This window comes from Oncorhynchus mykiss, chromosome 19, assembly GCF_013265735.2.
Source record: "Oncorhynchus mykiss isolate Arlee chromosome 19, USDA_OmykA_1.1, whole genome shotgun sequence".
NCBI classification, from domain to species: Eukaryota; Metazoa; Chordata; class Actinopteri; order Salmoniformes; family Salmonidae; genus Oncorhynchus; species Oncorhynchus mykiss.
In genome coordinates, this window is record NC_048583.1 from 33,661,926 (window position 1) to 33,685,867 (window position 23,942).

Genomic DNA, 23,942 nt, shown 5'->3' on the forward strand with positions numbered 1-23,942 from the left:
CTGCCACTGTCAGGAGCAGGCCTGGAAGGATGGAATCCACCCACCCACCCATCCACCCACTCATCTATCCATCCATCTCAATGAGAGTCCAGCAGGGCTTTCATTTGACATATTTCACATATTAAATTTGACATGATGGTGGAAACAGGACTTTGTCTTCTGTCATATACTGTACGGTGTATACTTTAGTTAGTTAGATCTCCTTATGTTATATATTATTATGCATTATATAAGCTATTAAATAATGTAATGCTCCAAATTTCTATACAGCTTGACCATGAAAATGGGTTGAGGTTCAAACTGTGGATACAGCGCTTATACCTCAATTCTATCAACATATTGATTGCACTACACAATCAATATCGATTGCACTAGGGTAATACACTCGACCACTGCTACTCTAACTTCCGCGATGCATACAAAGCCCTCCCTTCGGCAAATCCGACCACGACGCCATCTTGCTCCAACCGTCTTATAGGCAGAAACTCAAACAGGATGTACCAGTGATTAGAACCATTCAACGCTGGTCTGACCAATCGGAATCCATGCTTCAATTGTTTTGATCACGCGGACTGGGATATGTTCTGGTCAGCCTCAGAGAATAACATCGATCTATACGCTGACTCGTTGAGTGAATTTATAAGGAAGTGCATTGGAGATGTTGTACCCACCGTGACTATTAAAACCTACCCTAACCAGAAACCGTGGATGGATGGCGGCATTCGCACAAAACTGAAAGCACGAACCAGTGCATTTAACCATGGAAAGAGGTCTGGGAAAATGGCTGAATATAAACAGTGTAGTTATTCCCTTTGCAAGGCAATCAAACAAGCGAAATGCTGGTACAGGGACAAAGTGGAGTTGCAATTCAACGACTCAGACACGAGACGTATGTGGCAGAGTCTACAGGAAATCACGGACTACAAAAAGAAAACCAGCCACATCGCGGACACCGTATCCAGACAAACTAAAAGGACACCGCTTCCAGATAAACTAAACACCATCTTTGTCCGCTTTGAGGTTTTTACAGAATCATCGTCGCCGCCCGCTAACAAGAACTGCACCCCCCCCCCCCCCCTCTCTACGTGGCCGACGCGAGTAAAACATTTAAACATGTTAACCCTCGCAAGGCTGCTGGCCCAGACAGCATCCCTAGCCGAGTCCTCAGAGCATGCGCAGACCAGCTGGCTGGTGTGTTTACGGACATATTCAATCTCTCCCTATCCCAGTCTGCTGTCCCCACATGCTTCAAGATGGTCACCATTGTTCCTGTACCCAAAAGGCAAAGATAACCGTTCAAAATTACTATCGCCCCGTAGCACTCACTTGTGTCATCATGAAGTTCTTTGAGAGACTCAAGGATCATATCAACTCCACCTTACCGGCCACCCTAGACCCACTTCAGTTTGCATACCGCCCTAACAGGTCCACAGACGATGCAATCGCCATCACACTGCACACTTCCCTATCGCACCTATCGACAAGAGGAATACCTATGTAAGAATGCTGTTCATTGACTACAGCTCAGCATTCAACACCATAGTACTCTCCAAGCTCATCATCAAGCTGGAGGCCCTGGGCCTCAACCCCACCCTGTGCAATTGGGTCCTGGACTTTCTGATGGGCCGCCCCCAGGTGGTGAATGTAGGAAACAACATCTCCACCTCTCTGACCCTCAACACTGTGGCCCCACAAGGGTGCGTGCTCAGCCCCCTCCTGTATTCCCTGTTCACCCACAACTGCGGGGCCATGCACGCCTCCAACTCAATCATCAAGTTTGCAGACGACACTACAGTATTGGGCTTGATTACCAACAACGACGAGACAGCCTACGGGGAGGAGGTGAGGGCACTCAGAGTGTGGTGTCAGGAAAACAACCTCTCACTCAACATCAACAAAACAAAGGAGATGATCGTTGACTTCAGGAAACAGCAGAGGGAGCACCCCCCTTATCCACATCGAAGGGACAGCAGTGGAGAAAGTGGAAAGTTTTAAGTTCCTCGGTGTAGACATCAACGACAAACTGAAATGGTCCACCCACACAGACAGTGTGGTGAAGAAGGCGCAACAGCGCCTCTTCAACCTCAGGAGGCTGAAGAAATTTGGCTCGTCACCCAAAACATTGACTAACTTTTACAGATCCACAATCGAGAGCATCCTGTCGGGCTTTATCACAGTACGGCAACTGCTCCATCAACCGCAAGGCTCTCCAGTAGGGCTGGGCGGTATACTGTAGTTTACTATATACCAGTATTGATGCACAGAACGGTTTGGGTTTTTACTTTACCTTCTCGGTATTTGAATGTTTTGTTTGTTAAATGTGATACACAGTGTGTAACATCCATTTTTATATTTTACTACCTTACTTGATCCATCCTTCTCCGCTCTCTCTCTCTCTCCATGCCGCCTTCCACACAGACCTAGTTCCACCCTGTCACTCAAGAAGCGCATTTGTTGTTGCTTGACCACGAGACACTTTCATTCAGTCTGTATGGTCAATGCAGTACATGCAACAATGTTGATGACAACGATGTTGTTCCCAAATTGATCTTAATATAAATCCACAAGCGTTCTATAATTACAATAGCAGTTTGTGTTTCTTACATCTGCAAACAGCTAGTTTGTATTTTCTTAGCATGTTAAGCTAAATCGTGTTAGCCACTAATGATAATTGCTTGTTAGCTAATAAAAGTACTGAGTCAGAGCAAAAAGGTTGCTAGCTAAAACAGCCTGATACCAGTACTGGTGGAGGCTTAAATCAGCATGTTGTTTGTGCAACAGTATCTTCTAAATCAAAAGAGGAATAGGCGAAGCTTGAATATGTTGGCTACATGAATAAAGATGTAATGTAGCCAAAGATTATAGGGTCCCCTAGGAAAGACTGAACATCACTTTGGTTCCTACCCTGTCACAATAACTCATTCATGACATTTTCATTCGTTGTCATGTCAAACACTGTATTCAAAGTGCCCACTATTATTTATATTCTAACTATAGAAATTAGAATAAAGATTCTATTTCCATGATTCCAAAAGTTCACCCAAGTGTTTTGATCTAAATCGCAATTGCAACATTTGGTTAAAAATAAGGCCTAGTATTTTTGCCCATATCGTGGCAGTGTGGAAATGATCTCAAATGAGTGCAGGAAATGCAGAAATGGATGGAAATGCAGGAAATGATTTTAGGTTGAAGTTGAATTGAACAGTATAAAACAATCAGAATGGAGAAGGACCCATTCAAATAATTTAGAATATATGTGTTGCCACCCTGGGGTCACACACTACTCATAAAGCAAATTTAGAACTTTTATTAATCAAAAACATAGAATACCATCAACATTTTGAAAAACAAAAAACATATTTTGGCCATATCGCCCAGCGTTGTGCAGGCCCTCTCCAGAGGGTGGTGCGGTCTGCACAACGCATCACCGGGGGCAAACTACCTGCCCTCCATGACACCTACAGCACCCGATGTCACAGGAAGGCAAAAAAGATCAAAGACAACAACCACCCAAGCCACGGCCTGTTCACACCGCTACCATCCAGAAGCCGAGGTCAGTACAGGTGCATCAAGGCTGGGACTGAGAGACTGAAGAACAGCTTCTATCTCAAGGCCATCAGACTGCTAAACAGCAATCACTAAATCAGAGAGGCTGCTGCCTACATGGAGACCCAATCACTAGCCACTTTAACAAATTGATCACTAGTCAGTTGAAACAATGCCACTTTAAATAATGCTACTTTAATAATGTTTACATATCTTACATTACTCATATCATATGTACAGTCATGGCCAAAAGTTGAGAATCAAATCAAAATCAAATGTATATATATATAGCCCTTCTTACATCAGCTGATATCTCAAAGTGCTGTACAGAAACCCAGCCTAAAACCCCAAACAGCAAGCAATGCAGGTGTAGAAGCACAGTGGCTAGGAAAAACTCCCTAGAAAGGCCAAAACCTAGGAAGAAACCTAGAGAGGAACCAGGCTATGAGGGGTGGCCAGTCCTCTTCTGGCTGTGCCGGGTAGAGATTATAACAGAACATGGCCAAGATGTTCAAATGTTCATAAATGACCAGCATGGTCAAATAATAATAATCACAGTAGTTGTCAAGGGTGCAGCAAGTCAGCACCTCAGGAGTAAATGTCAGTTAGGTTTTCATAGCCGATCATTATTAAGAGTATCTCTACCACTCCTGCTGTCTCTAGAGAGTTGAAAACAGCAGGGCAAGGACAGGTAGCACGTCCGGTGAACAGGTCAGGATTCCATAGCCGCAGGCAGAACAGTTGAGACTGGAGCAGCAGCACGGCCAGAATGACACAAATATTAAGTTTCACAAAGTCTGCTGCCTCAGTTTGTATGATGGCAATTTGCATATACTCCAGAATGTTATGAAGAGTGATCAGATGAATTGCAATTAATTGCAAAGTCCCTCTTTGCCATGCAAATGAACTAAATCCCCCAAAAAACATTTCCATTGCATTTCAGCCCTGCCACAAAAGGACCAGCTGACATCATGTCAGTGATTCTCTTGTTAACACAGGTGTGAGTGTTGACGAGGACAAGGCTGGAGATTACTCTGTCATGCTGATTGAGTTCGAATAACAGACTGGAAGCTTCAAAAGGAGGGTGGTGCTTGGAATCATTGTTCTTCCTCTGTCAACCATGGTTACCTGCAAGGAAACACGTGCCATCATCATTGCTTTGCACAAAAAGGCCTTCACAGGCAAGGATATTGCTGCCAGTAAGATTGCACCTAAATCCACCATTTATCGGATCATCAAGAACTTCAAGGAGAGCGGTTCAATTGTTGTGAAGAAGGCTTCAGGGCGCCCAAGAAAGTCCAGCAAGCGCCAGAAACGTCTCCTAAAGTTGATTCAGCTGCAGGATTGGGGCACCACCAGTACAGAGCTTGCTCAGGAATGGCAGAAGGCAGGTGTGAGTGCATCTGCACGCACAGTGAGGCAAAGACTTTTGGAGGATGGCCTGGTGTCAAGAAGGTCAGCAAAGAAGCCACTTCCTCTCCAGGAAAAACATCAGGGACAGGCTGATATTCTGCAAAAGCTACAGGGATTGGACTGCTGAGGACTGGGGTAAAGTCATTTTCTCTAATGAATCCCCTATCCGATTGTTTGGGGCATCCAGAAAAAAGCTTGTCCGGAGAAAGCCTCCTGAGACCATTCATGTGTGGGTTTGCTTCACCGTCACCCCTTTTAGATTTGTGTGTATTAAGTAGTTGTTGGGGAATTGTTAGATTGCTTGCTAGATATTACCGCTCTGTCAGAACCAGAAACACAAGCATTTCGCTACACTCGCATTAACATCTGCTAACCATGTGTATGTGACCAATACAATTGGATTTGATTTAAGTGTGAGAATTATACCTTGACATTTTTCAATTTTTCTCACAGGACGTCCTATGTGTGCACATCTTTTATGGGCTGAATAGAAAGGGACATCTGTTACAAAAATACCAAAAAGTGTAATGACATTTGGCAATTGTCATTGGGTCTCCAGTCTCCACTCTTGAATTAATTGATGCGTCTTCCTGACCCACTTGTCATCTCCCCAGCCACATGAATAATTTTTTTAAAAAGTTAAAAACATGACACAGAGGTGAGGATGTTTGTTTAATTTGGTATAAGCTTTTATTTGTTTTATTTTAAACATATAGGAGAATGATTAAATGTGCATTATTTAGAGACCCGATTAGAGCTACACAAAAAAAATGGGAATTAACTAAATGTATCTGTTGTGATTTCTTTATGCCTTAATCAGTTACAGTACGAGCTGTCCCCAAAATACCTCAAGCTGATATGTTGTAAAAGCAGATATCTGCTGTTGTAACTGTATTACAGCTGAAGCACTAATGTGTACAAGGTTGAAGCGTAGGAGGAAAAGCATCAGCTGTCCTCTCGCTCTCCTAGCAACCATTAGTCTGGAGCACTCCCAGCCTGTTACCAACATGCCAGCACACATGCTGCTCTAGGAACACTGTTTCGCAAACCCACAGAATGTATTACTCTTCTAGGAACACTGTTTAGCAAACCCACAGAATGTATTACTCTTCTAGGAACACTGTTTAGCAAACCCACAGAATGTATTACTCTTCTAAGAATACTGTTTAGCAAACCCACAGAATGTATTACTCTTCTAAGAATACTGTTTAGCAAACCCACAGAATGTATTACTCTTCTAGGAACACTGTTTAGCAAACCCACAGAATGTATTACTCTTCTAAGAATACTGTTTAGCAAACCCACAGAATGTATTACTCTTCTAGGAACACTGTTTAGGAAACCCACAGAATGTATTACTCTTCTAGGAACACTGTTTAGCAAACCCACAGAATGTATTACTCTTCTAGGAACACTGTTTAGCAAACCCACAGAATGTATTACTCTTCTAAGAATACTGTTTAGCAAACCCACAGAATGTATTACTCTTCTAAGAATACTGTTTAGCAAACCCACAGAATGTATTACTCTTCTAGGAACACTGTTTAGGAAACCCACAGAATGTATTACTCTTCTAGGAACACTGTTTAGCAAACCCACAGAATGTATTACTCTTCTAGGAATACTGTTTAGCAAACCCACAGAATGTATTACTCTTCTAAGAATACTGTTTAGCAAACCCACAGAATGTATTATTCTTCTAAGAATACTGTTTAGCAAACCCACAGAATGTATTACTCTTCTAGGAACACTGTTTAGCAAACCCACAGAATGTATTACTCTTCTAAGAATACTGTTTAGCAAACCCACAGAATGTATTACTCTTCTAGGAACACTGTTTAGCAAACCCACAGAATGTATTACTCTTCTAAGAATACTGTTTAGCAAACCCACAGAATGTATTACTCTTCTAGGAACACTGTTTAGCAAACCCACAGAATGTATTACTCTTCTAAGAATACTGTTTAGCAAACCCACAGAATGTATTACTCTTCTAGGAACACTGTTTAGCAAACCCACAGAATGTATTACTCTTCTAGGAACACTGTTTAGCAAACCCACAGAATGTATTACTCTTCTAAGAATACTGTTTAGCAAACCCACAGAATGTATTATTCTTCTAAGAACACTGTTTAGCAAACCCACAGTATAAAAATAAATAAAGTCTCACACTCTAGCCTATACAGTATATGCTCCCAACAATTGAATGGGTAAACCTAACAACCAATGTTTCGGCAACGCAGTGTCATCTTCTGGGTTGAAACCCACAGTATAACATGATATAACTAACAACTGTCTTTTTTATTTTGTAATTGCACAAATCACATAAATTGTGTGAAACATGATTAGCCTACTGGTAGATGAAATTTCATGGGAAAGATTGAACACTGTAGGCCTAATCTGTAGTGGCTAATTATAGTTGCAGCATCCAATGTATTATATATATATATATTTGATTTTTTATTTTACTGTAATGCTGTTAACTGAGATCAGTTTCCCCCTCTCCAATCACTCATATAGGAACAGCAAAGACCATCTACAGGTGTTGTTGCAGACTGAACAGGTCAGAGGTTTGGTATTTTACGTAAATCTTTGCAGCAATAAGTATATCTTACGTTTGGTATGGTTACTAGAGGTTGACCGATTATGATTTTTCCAAGCCGATACCGATTAATCGGACGATTTGTTTATTTTTTTATTTGTAATAATGACAATTACAACAATACTGAATTAACACTTATTTTAACTTAATATAAAACATCCATAAAATCAATTTAGCCTCAAATAAATAATGAAACATGTTCAATTTGGTTTTAATAATGCAAAAACAAAGTGTTGGAGAAGAAAGTAATATGTGCCATGTAAAAATGTGTGCCATGTAAAAAAGCTAACGTTTAAGTTCCTTACTCAGAAGATGAGAACATATGAAAGTTGGTGGTTCCTTTTAACATGAGACTTCAATATTCCAAGGTAAGAGGTTTTAGGTTGTAGTTAATATAGTATTTATAGGACTATTTATCTCTATACCATTTGCAAGGGGAATAACTACTCCAAATCTAAAAGCGAGTGACGTTTGAAACAGTATTACCGCACACCCTGCTAACTAGCTAGCCATTTCACATTGGTTACACCAGCCATTAGGCTGATAGGCTTGAAGTCATAAACAGCGCTGTGCTTGCGAAGAGCTGCTGGCAAAACGCACGAAAGTGCTGTTTGAATGAATGATTACGGGCATGCTGCTGCTCAGTCAGACTGCTCTATCAAATCTGACTTAATTATAACATAATAACACACAGAAATGCGTGCCTTTGGGCATTAAAACAAAACATTTATTATTTCAGTGAAATACGGAACCGTTCGGTATGTTATCTAACGGGTGGCATTCCTAAGTCTAAATATTCTTGTTACATTGCACAACCTTCAATATATGTCATAATTAAGTAAAATTCTGGCAAATTAGTTCGCAATGAGCCAGGCAGCCCAAACTGTTGCATATACCCTGACTCTGAGTGCAATGAACGCAAGAGAAATGACACAATTTCACCTGGTTAATATTGCCTGCTAAACTGGATCAGTAGTTATAACTAGTGATTATGATTGATTGTTTTTTTATAAGATAGGTTTAATGCTAGCAAGCAATTTACCTTGGCTTCTACTACATTTGCGTAACAGGCAGGCTACTCGTGGAGTGCAATGGTTAGAGCGCTGGACCAGTTAACTGTGCGGTTGCAAGATGGGAACCCCTGAGCTGACAAGGTGAAAATCTGTCGTTCTGCCCCTGAACAAGGCAGTTAACCCACAGTTCCTAGGCAGTCATTTAAAATAAGAATGTGTTCTTAACTGACTTGTCTAGTTAAATAAAAGGTATATAACTATAAATAAATACATTTTTTTAATAATTAAATAATCTGAAATCGTTGCCCAAAAATACTGATTTCCGTTATGAAAACTTGAAATCAGCCCTAATTAATCGGCCATTGCGATTAATCTGTCGACCTCTACCAGAGACAGGTTACTTCAGCTTCCTGTTGCACCTTCTTCACCACGCTGTCTGTGTGAAGGGACCATTACAGTTTATCAGGGATTGGCACACCGAGGAACTTGAAGATTTTGATGATAAGTTATGTCATCCCATTCGTATGCTATTGTACCGATAGGATAAGACATATGATAGTCTACTACTATACATCTTAATTCGTATGATATTATACAACCGCTATTCCATTCCTGATATACCCAAATGCAACGCAATGTATCATACTAATGCCATGTACAAAAATGGATGGAATTCTGTTCGCCATATGTCCCTTTTACGCAGTGTTGACCCACTACTGGTTGGACAAGTGTGTGTAACGCAAGATGGGGGAGAGCCTCGCTCTCATCAGAGATCACATTTATTTTGGGATATAACCTTTTTATTCAAAACATGAGAAACATTGTTTCAGGTGATAATAAAACATGTTTTGTTTAGTTACTTTTTCCTCAACTTGTTTGTCTGACTTCCTAGCTTACTTCCTTTCTAACTCAAGCTAGTTTACACAGAGCAACTAACGTTAGCTAGCTATCTGAAAGCTAGGCTGAACCCACTGGGAAACGTTGTTTCCAAGTCATTTGAATGAAATGGCGTTGCACTAACATGGACTAGACGTTAAATTGACGTCTGTGCCCAGTGGGAAGTTACTGTAGCCACACCTAATAATTACCATCACAATAAACTTTTCAGAATTAAAACCATATGCTACAGTCATATAGTATAATTGTCTTGACATCCAAAGTTGTATTATTCAACATTATTATTAAAAATAGTAGCCTACTCATTTATAGTAGGCTACATTCTGTGGTTTGGTAGCCTAACTCTGTTCTATTGATGGACTCTGGCCAGATGGAAGACAATGCAGAGTGGGGAAAAATTCTAAGTATGCTGCATCCATTTCGCAATGGAGCATCGGACCAAGGGGGAGCAGCGATGCCACTCTGTTGCCGAAATTGATGACTGATCTGGTGCAATGCAGCAGACTGCAAAATTGGGATGCGAATGGGACATTCATTAACAAATTTACGTACCAATTGAAACGTAATGCCCTGAGACCAGGTTGGTTGAATTGCTCCTCTGATGACTTGGGCCTACTTTTTTAAACGTATACAATTAGGTTTAGGGTGTGTTCGTAAATTCAATCTGGAGTGAGCTCTGGAGTTCCTCTATTCAGAGCGTTGTCAGATTGTCCGTTCGTAAATTCAGTGTTTCGCTCTCGGAGCGCACACTGGACGCTCTGGCCAAGGAGTAGGGTTGATCCGAGGGTTCTGACTCACAACAGCAGTCAAGCACCCAAGCTAACTGGCTAATGTTGGCTAGCTACTTCCAGACGCAAATGAGTACACCTCACTCCATTTTACCCCCCATAGCAGAGCTGGTTAGGCTGTTTTCATGTTCTCTAGAGCATTGGTGACTGTAACTGTGCAGCTGGCAACAATTTAATTACACTTTTCCCAGACGTTTACTGATACCGGCCACATTCAACTGTGGTTGAGCGTTCATAAATTTGTCAGCTATTCTGCGCTCTGGCACACTCAGACGAGAGTGCTCTGAAATCGGAGTAGATAGCCAGTTTGAATTTACGAACGCACACTCAATTAGCCATACTTTGAATTTTGAGCTTTTTGGTTCCTAAACGAGGTTGTCAAATTGCCTTATCCACAAAATGTACTTCTTTATTTGTCTCTAACAGAATGGAAGACTAGTTGGTGGAAAATTATATTTTAATTGAGTCAATATTTCGGATGTTTGGCAGGATAGCCCAGTGGTACCCAAGCTTAATAAACTTTCGATAAGAAAGCATGAGGGGAAGGCCTACCCTCAATTTCACTCCTCGTCACCGCTCAGCTGTCCATTCTTCTCCCACCACCCTGTCTCAATGATGAGAGCTATTGCCACGTTAACGTCCTAGTAGGAACTACGAAACTCAAAACATGTATGACTTGCTAACTGGTGGAACACGGCAAGTGTACCACCAGTTAGCAAGTAGGACATTTCAGAGTTCCGACTAGCACATGAACACGGCATAACATCAGCCATCCAGGCAGGATGCGGGCTCTGATTACATCCGAACGTTCAAGCGTAACTGACGTATATGGCTTCATCATTATCGTATTTCACCGCTCAAAATATGATATTTTTCAACATTTCTTTGGTTTCTATCATTCGTTTTATTAGGCTAATAATCTCTCGTCATAATTTGCATTCATGACACGATCGGAGATTTGAAGTTGTGGTTTGATATTCAAAACAGGCGTCTGTTTTGCGGTTAGACAAGTAGATTTACTCACCTACAGTATGTCGAGTCTGTATTGTTTTGACTCTCGAGAGATAAATAGGAGTGCTCCGCCGGTGATCCGACCGCCGAGTCCCCTGTCCTCCGTATCCAATGGCATCTCTTTCCAGATCCAGATCGGGCTGAGCCGCGAGCCCGTTCTTTTGGACTCTGTCGACTTCAGTCTCGCTCAAGTCCGGGAGATGGCATGTTACATCGTGGACCAGAAGGTAACTACAGTATATCCTATCACTTCTGTAATGCCATCCTTATAATTTAATTAGTTTAAATTAAGCACAGATATTGTTCTTAGTGATTTATAAACTTTTGCACACATGTTTGCATTCGGGTATTAGGTATTTAGTTTACTGTATGGCGTGACACAATCCATATGGGATTGATAATTAGGCTATGTCTGACCCATACAGTAAATTAGGTATGAACTAAAAAATGTCAATCGTTGTTGGTTCCATTTTTCTGTTGCACGCAATTAGCAACTCAGAAAAGTCCTTGATGTCACATTCAATAATTTATTCCAACAAGCAGGACAACAGTTCTATAAGTTACTGTATGTATTGATAATGGAAAGATGTAGGCCTAACAAATATGGTATCATGTAGAGAAAGGAAAAGTTCAACATAAGCTAATGAAATAGAGAATCCACATATTTAATAAAGTTGTAGTTGATCACTTATCAACAACATGGGAACTACACCATCCTTTCCCTATAATCATCAGGCCTGTAGCCTATACAGTGTATGCATGACCATCTACAAAAAATAAAAACTGATGTTTTATTGGCACACACTGGATAGGTGCAGTGAAATTTGTTGTTTTACAGGTTCAGCCATAGTAGTACAGCGCCTCATGAGCAAATTAGGAGTAAGTGCCTTGCTCAAGGGCACATCGACAGATTTTTCACCTTGTGGGCTCGTGTATTCGAAATAGCGACTTTTTGGTTACTGACGAACTCTCTAACCCTTAGGCTGCGGCTGGTGGCCTATAGGCAGGTAGCGTATCAGTTAGGATAGTTGGGCCAGTTACCGAAAGGTTGCTGGTTTGAATCCCCAAGACAACTAGGTGAAAAATCTGTCTGTGCCCTTGAGCAAGGCACTAAACCCTAATTGCGCCTGTAAGTTGCTCTGAATAGGAGTGTCTGCTAAACAACTAAAATGTATTTGCAAAATATAAGTCTTAGGTAATATTAACCCCTTTCATATCTAAACATAAACCTGTCTTCTTTACCATTCCGTCTTCCTTATACTGAATTTTGTTCATATCTGAAAGGGGCAAGGGTTAAAAAACACGGTACCTTAAATCCAAAATGGAAAATTATATCTCAGACAGTTTTATGTAGGCTTACATATGTTGTAACTTCATAGTTTCATTTGGGGATAACATCTTGATAGTCTCACTTCATTTGTTTATTTCCGTTTCAACATGATCATGTTTCCACAGGCCCCCCCAGGTTATTCTAATTGGTAGTATACGTTTTGGGTGATACATACAAAGTGCCAGGGTTGCACTTCTGTCATCCCTTCTGTCATCCTATTGGTGTGTGAGGGTAAATGAGATTGTTCTTAATTAAGTAACGAACAGCTCCTATATGAACTACAGGTATAGGAGGCTATACCTCAACACCTTGTAGACACATTTTATCACAGAGAGGGTATCTTGTGTATAGCTGCTCAGAACACTTAACACTTTAAATAGTACAAAGTGAAATCTTTAATTTGTGTGTGGGTGTGTTTGTTTGCGTATATGCTGTGTAAAGTGAGACAGCTAGACTGTGAGGATGACGAGAAAATTAGTTTGATTTATACAGCAGCATATCCTGGATGGAATGAGTCAACTTGATAGAAGTTAGGATTTGTCCCTAAACCTTATGAAAAAGTGTCTAGAATTAGATTAGTCATCTAATTGCAACTTTACTGAAAGCTAGTTTGGCATGATGATTGCACTTTCTAGGCTAAATTAACTCTTTGAATATGCAGTAGTTGCATCACGTTTGACAGCTTCAATGTCCAATCAAAGTGTAGAGTACTACTCTGAGAGTTCTCTGGGTCTTCTTTGTGCTGATTAGAATTCCTGTTTTAGATCAAAGTCAGCGGCGGCCAGCCCATTAAGGCGTTAGTAACGGCTCCCCAATTGTGATTGGTCAACAAAAAACACTTGGGATTGGTCCTGATTTTTTTTCTTTGTGTATATATAATCACTACCATTAAAAAGTATGGGGTCACTTAAAAATGTCCTCGTTTTTGAAAGAAAAGCTAATTTTTTGTCCATTAAAATAACATCAAATTGATCAGAAATACTGTGTAGACATCGTTAATGTTACGGTGAGTGAATGAGGACCCAAAAGCGAATTAACTTAAACAGAGCTTCTTTAATAACCAAACATAGGTAGGCTCAGATAGACCGGCAGATTCCGACAGGACAGGACAAGGTTACAGCAAACATAACGATAGTCTGGTTCAGGCATGAAACACAACAAACAAGAATCCGACAAAGACAGGAGCAGAAACAGAGAGAGATATAGGGACCTAATCAGAGGGAAAAAGGGAACAGGTGGGAAAAGGGGTGAATGGGTAGTTAGGAGGAGACAAGGAACAGCTGGGGGAAAGCGGGGGAGAAAAGGTAACCTAATACGACCAGCAGAGGGAGACAGGGTGAAAGGAAAGGACAGAAAGACACAACATGACAATACATGACAGTTAATGTTGTAAATTACTATAGTAGCTGGAATCGGCAGATTTTTTAAATGGAATATCTACATAGGCGTACAGAGGCCCATAATCAGCAACCATCACTCCTGTGTTCCAATGGCACATTGTGTTAGCTAATCCAAGTTTATCATTTTAAAAGACTAATTGATCATTAGTAAACCCCTTTGCAATTATGTTAGCACAGCTGAAAACTTTTGTGCTACTTAAAGAAGCAATAAAACTGGCCTTCTTTAGAAGTATCTGGAGCGTCAGCATTTTTGGGTTCGATTACAGGATCAAAATGGTGTTTGTCAGCTGCCAGTTGAGGACTTGTGAGGCATCTGTTTCTCAAACTAGACCCTCTAATGTGCTTGTCCTCTTCCTCAGTTGTGTACCGGGACCTCCCACTCCCACTAAGTTGACTGTGCCTTTAAACAGCTTGGAAAATTCCAGAAAATTACGTTGTAGCGTTAGAAGCTTCTGATAGGCTAATTGACATAATTTGAGCCAATTGGATGTGTACCTGTGGATGTATTTCAAGGCCTACCTTCAAACCCAGTGCCTCTTTGCTTGACATCATGGGAAAATCAAAAATAAATCAGCCAAGACCTTAGAAAACACATTGTGGACCTCCACAAGTCTGGTTCATCCTTGGGAGCAATTTCCAAACGCCTGAAGGTACCACGTTCATCTGTACAAACAATAGTACGCAAGTATAAACACCATGGGACCACGCAGCCATCATACCGCTCAGGAAGGGTACGCATTCTGTCTCCTAGAGATGAACGCACTTTGGTATGAAAAGTGCAAATCAATCCCAGAACAACCGCAAAGGACCATGTGAAGATGCTGGAGGAAAAAGGTACTAAAGTATATACATCCACAATTAAACGAGTCCTATATCGACATAACCTGAAAGGCCGCTCAGCAAGGAAGAAGCCACTGCTCCAAAATCACAATTAAAAATCCAAACTATGGTTTGCTACTGCACATGGGGACAAAGAATGTACTTTTTGGAGAAATATCTTCTGGTCTGATGAAACAAAAATAGAACTGTTTGGCCATAATGACCATTGTTATGTTTGGAGGAAAAAGGGGGATGCTTGCAAGCCAAAGAACACCATCCCAACCGTGAAGTACGGTGGTGGCAGCATCATGTTGTGGGGGTGCTTTGCTGCAGGAGGGACTGGTTTCACTTCACAAAATAGATGGCATCATGAGGGAGGGAAAATTATGTGGATATATTGAAGCAACTTCTCAAGACATAAGTCAGGAAGTTAAAGCTTGGTTACAAATGGTTCTTCCAAATGGACATCACAAAGTCCTGACCTCAATCCTATAGAACATTTGTGGGCAGAACTGAAAAAGCATGTGCGAGCAAGGAGGCCTACAAACCTGACTCAGTTACACCAGCTCTGTCAGGAGGAATTGGCCAAAAGTCACCCAACTTATTGTGGGATGCTTGTGGAAGGCTGCCCGAAACGTTTTACCCAAGTTAAACTATTTAAAGGCAATGCTACCAAATACTAATTGAGTGTATGTAAACTTCTGACCCACTGGGAATGTGATGAAAGAAATAAATGCTTAAATAAATAATTCTCTACTATTATTCTGACGTTTCACATTCTTAAAATAAAGTGGTGATCCTAACTGACCTAAAACAGGGAATTTTTACCAGGATTAAATGTCAGGAATTGTTTAACTGAGTTTAAATGTATTCGGCTAAGGTGTATGTAAACTTCTTACTTCAACTGTAGATATTCCATAAAAGCCGTTCCCAGCTACAATAGTCATTTACAGCATTAACAATGTCTACACTGTATTTCTGAACGGTAGTGTACTGTGGGGACTGTGGACGACGTCATCGATGCACTTATTGATGAAGCCAGTGACTGATGTGGTGTACTCCTCAATGCCATTGGAAAAATCCCGGAACATATTCATATGTCTGTGCTAGCAAACAGTCCTGTAGCTTAGCATCTGCTTCATCTGACCACTTTTTTATTGACTGAGTCACTGGTGCTTCCTGCTTTAGTTTTTGCTTGTAAGCAGGGATCAGGAGGATAGAATTATGGTCAGATTTACAAAATGGAGGGCGAGGGAGAGCTTTGTATGCGTCTCCGTGTGTGGAGTAAAGGTGGTCTCGAGGTTTTATCCCTCTGGTTGCACATTTAACATGCTGGTAGAAATGAGGTAAAACTGATTTATGTTTCCCTGGATTAATGTCCACAGCCGCTAGGAGCACCGCCTCTGGATGAGCGTTTTCCGTTTTGCCAATGGCGGAATACAGCTCATTGAGTGTGGCTTTAGTTCCAGCATCGGTTTGGTATTGGTATTTATTTTTTGGTATTTTATTAGGATCCCCATTAGCTGTTGCAAAAGCAGCAGCTACTCTTCCTGGGGTCCACACGAAACATGAAACATAATGACATAATACAGACAAGAACAGCTCAAGGACAGAACTACATACATTTTTAAGAAGGCACACGTAGCTTACATATCAATGCATTCACAAACTATCTAATAGGTCAAAAGGGAGAGGTGTTGTGCTGTGAGGTGTTGCTTTATCTGTTTTTTAAAACCAGGTTTGCTGTTTATTTGAGCAATATGAGATGGAATGAAGTTCCATGCAATAAGGGCTCTATATAATACTGTACGCTTTCTTGAATTTGTTCTGGATTTGGGGACTGTGAAAAGACCCCTGGTGGCATGTCAGGTGAGATAAGTGTGTGTGTCAGAGCTGTGTGTAAGTTGACTATGCAAACTATTTGGTATTTTCAACACAATGTTTCTTATAAAAAGAAGTGATGCAGTCAATCTCTCCTCAACTCTTAGCCAAGTGAGACTGGCATGCATAGTATTTATATCAGCCCTCTGATTACAATGAAGAGCAGAACGTGCCGTTCTGTTCTGGGCCAGCTGCAGCTTAACTAGGTCTTTCCTTGCAGCGCTGGACCACACGACTGGACAATAATCAAGATTAGACAACTAGAGCCTGCAGAAATTGCTTTTTGGAGTGTGGTGTCAAAAAAAGCAGAGCATCTCTTTATTACGGCTAGACCTCTCCCCATCTTTATAACCATTGAATTTATGTTTTGATCATGACAGTTTACAATCTACGGTAACGCCAATTAATTTAGTCTCCTCAACTTGTTCAACAGCCACAACATTCATTACCAGATTCAGCTGAGGTATAGAACTTAAGGAAGGATTTGTACCAAATTCAAAGCTCTCAGTTTTAGAGATGTTCAGGACCAGTTTATTCCTGGCTGTCACAGGTCAGGGTTTCTTCCTGGAGTGTACTACCTGTGGTTGCCACTGGAGAGCACCCTTGGGTTTCCTCTAGTATCCAGGTGACCCTAGTTGGACTTATTGGGATCACCTGCTGGATGACTATTTTGGTTCCTCTGTGGACTGGGCCAGTTGCTCAGGTCTCATGTTTTGTCCAGTGTTCACATGTGCCCTAGCTTTGTTGTTATGAAGACCTTCTGGATTTACCCTTACCTGCTGTGTTTCTCTGCGCCTGGGTCCAAGTTCGTACTAGCACAATTGTCTCACTGGCCACCCATTCCAGAACAGACTGCAACTCTTTGTTAAGGGTTTCAGTGACTTCATTAGCTGTGGTTGCTGATGTGTATATGGTTGAATCATCAGCATACATGGACGCACATGCTGTGTTTAATGCCAGTGGCAGCTCATTGGTTAAAAATAGAAAAGAGTTGCGGGCCCAGAGAGTTGCCCTGCGCTACACCACAATTGACATGTTTGACGTTAGAGAAGCTTCCATTAAAGAAAACCCTTTGATTAGATAGATAGCTCTGAATCCACAATATGGCAGAGGTTGAAAAGCAATAACACACGTTTTTTCAACAACAGGTTATGATCAGTAATATCGAAGGCTGCACTGAAATCTAACAGTACAGCTCCCACAATCTTCTTATTATCAATTTCTTTCAACCAATCATCAGTCATTTGTGTCAGTGCAGTACATGTTGAGGACCCTTCTCTATAAGCATGCTAAATGTCTGTTCTTAATTTGTTTACAGAGAAATAGCATTGTATTTGGTCAAACACAATTTTATCCAACAGTTTGCTAAGAGCTGACAGCAAGTTTATAGGTCTACTGTTAAAACCAGTAAAGACCGCTTTACCACTCTTGGGTAGCAGACTTACTTTGGCTTCCCTCCAGGGAGGTAAATAGACAGCTATGAAGAAAATAGAAGAAAACTCTCTTGGTAAATAGTGTGGTCTACAGCTTATCATGCAATTCTCTACCTCAGGCGAGCAAAACCTTGAGACTTCCTTAGATATCGTGCACCAGCTGTTGTTTACATATATATACATAGACCTCCACCCCTTGTCTTACCAGAGGCTGCTGTTCTATCCTGTCGATTCAGTGTATAACCCGCCAGCTGTATGTTATTCATGTCGTCGTTCGGCCACGACTCGGTGAAACATAAGATATTACAGTTTTTAATATCCTGTTGGTAGGATATGCGTGCTTGTAGTTAGTCTATTTTATTATCCAGTGATTGTACATTGGCTAATAGGACCAACGGTAAAGAAAAATTACCCACTCGCCATCAGATCCTCACAAGGCACCCTGACCTTCGTCCTCAATATTTCAGTCTCTTTCTCCTGCGAATCAAATCAAATCAAATGTATTTATATAGCCCTTCGTACATCAGCTGATATCTCAAAGTGCTGTACAGAAACCCAGCCTAAAATCCAAAACATCAAGCAATGCAGGTGTTGAAGCACGTTGGCTAGGAAAAACTCCCTAGAAAGGCCAAAACCTAGGAAGAAACCAGGCTATGAGGGGTGGCCAGTCCTCTTCTGGCTGTGCCGGGTGGATATTATAACAGAACATGGCCAAGATGTTCAAATGTTCCTAAATTACCGGGATGAGGGCCTTGTCGGGTGTCTGGAGTAACTCCCTCTCATCCGACTCGTTAAAGAAAAAATCTTCTTTCAATACGAGGTGAGTAATCACTGTACTGATTTATAGAAGCTCTTTTTGGTCATAATAGACGGTGGCAGAAACATTATGTACAAAATAAGTTGCAAATAATGCGAAAAAACACACACAATAGCACAATTGGTTAGAGTCTATAAAATGGCAGCCATTCTCCCCAGCGCCATTTTCAAACAAGAATTCCACCCCTACCTTGTCACAACACATCTGATTGGCTCAAACTCATTAAGAAGGAAATAAATTCCACAAATGTACTTTTAGCAAGGCACACCTGTTAATTGAAATGCATTCCAGGTGACTACCTCATGAATATGATTGAGAGGATGCCAAGAGTGTGCAAGCTGTCATCATGGCAAAGGGTGGCTACTTTGAAGAATCTCAAATATAAAATATATTTTGATTTGTTTAACAGTTTTTTTGGTTACTACATGATTTTATATGTGTTATTTTATAGTTTTGATGTCTTCACTACCAATCTCCTGAGGGGTCTAAGGCCCTGCGTCTTAGTGCAAGAGACATCACTACAGTCCCTGGTTCGAATCCAAGCTGTATCCCATCTGGCCGTGATTGGGAGTCCCATAGGGCGGTGCACAATTGGCCCAGGTTTGGCAGGGTAAGCCGTCATTGAAAAATAAAAATGTGTTCTTAACTTGCCTAGTTAAATCAAGGTTAAATAAAAAAAATACAAAAAAAAAATACAAAAATTCTACAATGTAGAAAATAGTAAAAATAAAGAAACCTCTGGCAAAGATAACAGCATGGAGTCTTTTCCTGTAATGTTTGACACGGTTAAGGAACACATTTTGAATTTTGGACCATTCCTCTATGCAGATCCTTTCAAGATCCTTCACATTCTTGGGTTTGCACTTATCAACTGCCCTCTTCCATTCAGCCCACAGGTTGTCCATTGGATTGAGGTCCGGCGACTGAGATGGCCATAGCAGAACATTGATTTCGTTGTCACAGAACCATTTCTGTGTGGATCTTGAAGTATGTTTCGGGTCATTGTCTTGTTGGAAAGTCCACCTACGGCCAAGTCCAGCCTTCTAGCAGAGGCAACCAGATTGTCAGCCAAAATTGCCTGATACTTGGTCAAATTCATTATGCCATCAATCTTAACCAGTGCCCCTGGACCTCTGGAATTAAAACAGCCCCAAAACATCACTCAACCACCACCATATTTCACCATGGGTATGAGGTGCCTCTCCTTGTATGCATCTCTGTTTCGACGTCAAACATGCTGATGCTGTATCTGACCAAAACGTTCAATTTTGGTCTCATCTGACCAGAGCACCTTCTTATAGTCATAATTTAAATGACGTTTGGCGAACTCCAAGCGCTTGCGTCTGTGTCTTGGGGTCAGAAAGGGCTTTCTTCTGGAAGGTGGCGTCTGATGGTGCTTTTTGAAACCTGGTGACCCCAAGACGCCACCAAGGCCTGTAATTCTTTCACAGTGATTCTTGGGGATTTTGTTTCTTCTCTCACGATCCTCCTCCCTCTCCTGGGGGGCAAAATGCATTTGCGTCCTCTACCCATGAGGTTTTCAACTGTTCCATATCTTTTGAATTTTTTTATAATTGCCCTGACAGTGCTCAGTGGTATATTCAATCGTTTGTGGATCTTCTTGTAGCCAATACCAGATTTAGCCTCAAGTAAATAATGAAACATGTTCAATTTGGTTTAAATAATGCAAAAACAAAGTGTTGGAGAAGAAAATAAAAGTGCAACATGTGCTATGTAAGAAAGCTAACGTTTCAGTTCCTTGCTCAGAACATGAGAACATATGAAAGCTGGTGGTTCCTGTTAACATGAGTCTTCAATATTCCCAGGTAAGAAGTTTTAGGTTGTAGTTATTATAGGAATTATAGGACTATATCCCTCTATACCATTTGTATTTCATTAACCTCCTCCCTGGGCTCTATACCATTTGTATTTCATTAACCTCCTCCCTGGGCTCGAAGCAACACAATGACAACAGCCACGATCCAAGCAGCCGTTACCCATGCAAAGCAAGGGAAACAACCACTGCAAGGCTCAGAGCGAGTGACGTTTGAAACGCTATTAGCGCGTGCTAACTAGCTAGCCATTTCACTTCGGTTACACCAGCCTCATCCTGGGAGTTGATAGGCTTGAAGTCATAAACAGCGCAATGCTTGACGCACAACGAAGAGCTGCTGGCAAAACGCACGAAAGTGCTATTTGAGTGAATGTTTACGCGCCTGCTTCTGCCTACCACCACTCAGTCAGATACTTAGATACTTGTATGCTTGTATGCTCAATCAGATTATATGCAACGCAGGACACGCTAGATAATATCTAGTAATATCATCAACCATGTGTAGTTAACTTGTGATTATGATTGATTGTTTTTCATAAGATAAGTTTAATGCTAGCTAGCAACTTACCTTGGCTTACTGCATTCGTGTAACAGGCAGTCCCCTTGTGGAGTGCAACGAGAGAGAGGCAGGTCGTTATTGCGTTGGACTAGTTAACTGTAAGGTTGCAATATTGGATCCCCCGAGCTGACAAGGTGAAAATCTGTCGTTCTGCCCCTGAACGAGGCAGTTAACCCACCGTTCCTAGGCCGTCATTGAAAATAAGAATGTGTTCTTAACTGACTTGCCTAGTTAAATAAAGGTATATAAAAAATAAAAACATTTAATCAGCAAATCGGCGCCCAAAAATACTGATTTCTGATTGTTATGAAAACTTGAAAACAATTTCCGATTGTTATGAAAACTAATAATCGGCCATTCCGATTAATCGGTCGAACTTTAGTTCTTATAGGCACTTTAGTATTGCCAGTGTAACAGTATATCTTCCGTCCCTCTCCTCGCCCCTACCTGGGCTCGAACCAGGAACACATCGACAACAGCCACCCTCGAAGCAGCGTTACTCATCGCTCCACAAAAGCCGGGGCCCTTGCAGATCAAGGGGAACAACCACTCCAAGTCTCAGAGCGAGTGACGTTTGAAACGCTATTAGCGCGCGCTAACTAGCTAGCCATTTCACATCGGTTACACCAGCCTAATCTCGGGAGTTGATAGGCTTGAAGTCATAAACAGCTCAACGCTTGAAGCACAGGGACGAGCTGCTGGCAAAATGCACGAAAGTGCTGTTTGAATGAATGCTTACGAGCCTGCTGGTATCGCTCAGTCAGACTGCTCTATCAAATCATAGACTTAATTATAACATAATAACACACAGAAATACGAGCCTTAGTTTCCAGATTTGACCATATTAATTGACCTATCATCTCGAAAACAAGACGTTTATTCTTTCAGTGAAATACGGAACCGTTACGTATTTTATCTAACGGGTGGCATCCAGAAGTCTATATATTCCTGTTACATTGCACAACCTTCAATGTTATGTCATAATTACGTACAGCCCAAACTGTTGCATATACACTGACTCTGCGTGCAATGAACGCAAGAGAAGTGACACAATTTCACCTGGTTAATATTGCCTGCTAACCTCGATTTCTTTTAGTAAAATATGCAGGTTTAAAAATATATACTTCTGTGTATTTATTTTAAGAAAGGCATTGATGTTTATGGTTTATGGTTAGGTACAGTCGTGCAACGATTGTGCTTTTTTTCGCAAATGAGCTTTTGTTAAACCATCCCCCGTTTGGCGAAGTTGGCTGTCTTTGTTAGGAAGAAATATTCTTCACAGAGTTCACAACGAGCCAGGTTAGCAGGCAATATGAACTAAATATGCAGGTTTAAAAATATATACTTGTGTATTGATTTTAAGAAAGGCATTGATGTTTATGGTTAGGTACACATTGGAGCAAGACAGTCCTTTTTCGCGAATACGCACCGCATTGATTATATGAAACGCAGGACACGCTAGATAAACTAGTAATATCATCAACCATGTGTAGTTAACTAGTGATTATGATTGATTGTTTTTTATAAGATAAGTTTAATGCTAGCTAGCAACTTACCTTCTTACTGCATTCGCTTAACAGGCAGTCTCCTCGTGGAGTGCAATGTAATCAGGTGGTTAGAGCGTTGGACTAGTTAACTGTAAGGTTGCAAGATTGAATACCCGAGCTGACAAGGTAAAAATCTGTCATTCTGCCCCTGAACAAGGCAGTTAACCCACCATTCCTAGGCCGTCATTGAAAATAAGAATGTGTTCTTAACTGACTTGTCTAGGATAAAGGATAAATAAAGGGGTGTAAAATAATACAAATATATATTTTTTTTAAATCGGCCAACCGATTTCCGATTGTTATGAAAACTTGAAATCAGCCATAATTAATCGGCCATCGACCTCTAATATTTATATAATTCATGGATTATATTTAAAATTCTCATAAAATCGTGTTAAATGTGTATATTTTCTAAACAAGCTGTTCAATAACTTACTAGTCACTACATATGTTGCCAAACCCACTGGCTCCAGGTCATCTATAAGTCTATGCTAGGTAAAGCCCTGCCTTATTTCAGCTCACTGGTCACCATAGCAACACCCACCTGTAGCACGCGCTCCAGCAGGTATATTTCACTGGACATCCCCAAAGTCAACACTTCCTTTGGCCGCCTTTCCTTCCAGTTCTCTGCTGCCAATGACTGGAACGAATTGCAAAAATCACTGAAGCTGGAGACTTATATCTCCTTCTCTAACTTTAAGCATCAGCTGTCAGAGCAGCTTACCGATCACTGTACCTGTACACAGCCAATCTGTAAATAGCACACTCAACTACCTCATCCCAGCAAATGTACACTGTTATACAAGCTGTACACTCACTACTTTACATTGTAGCAAAGTGTCAATTCTTCAGTGTTGTCACATGAAAAGATATACTCAAATATTTACAAAAATGAGAGGGGTGTACTCACTTTTGTGATATACTGTAGATAATGTGTATTCACTTATTGCATCTGCATGCTTGTTGTGTTCTCCCTTTTACGATCATTCGTGAGCTGGCTGCAAGTTCTAAATAGTAGAATCTAATCTGTTCAAAACAGTGCCAGCATGTGA

General features: G+C 41.0%; 1 protein-coding gene across 2 annotated transcripts in view; it reads left to right on the top strand.

The window, feature by feature from the left end:
- prkd1 (protein kinase D1) overlaps positions 1-23,942 on the top strand; it is a 117,614-nt gene that overhangs the window by 51,034 nt on the left and 42,638 nt on the right. The window contains exon 1 of one of the 2 annotated variants that reach the window (XM_021573990.2): positions 10,980-11,497. The exons of the other annotated variant lie outside the window; for it this stretch is intronic. Coding sequence (XP_021429665.2) covers positions 11,291-11,497 — 207 coding nt within the window. The 5' untranslated portion in view covers positions 10,980-11,290. Of the gene's footprint in view, positions 1-10,979; positions 11,498-23,942 lie in introns of those variants that run through there. 2 annotated transcript variants of the gene reach the window in all.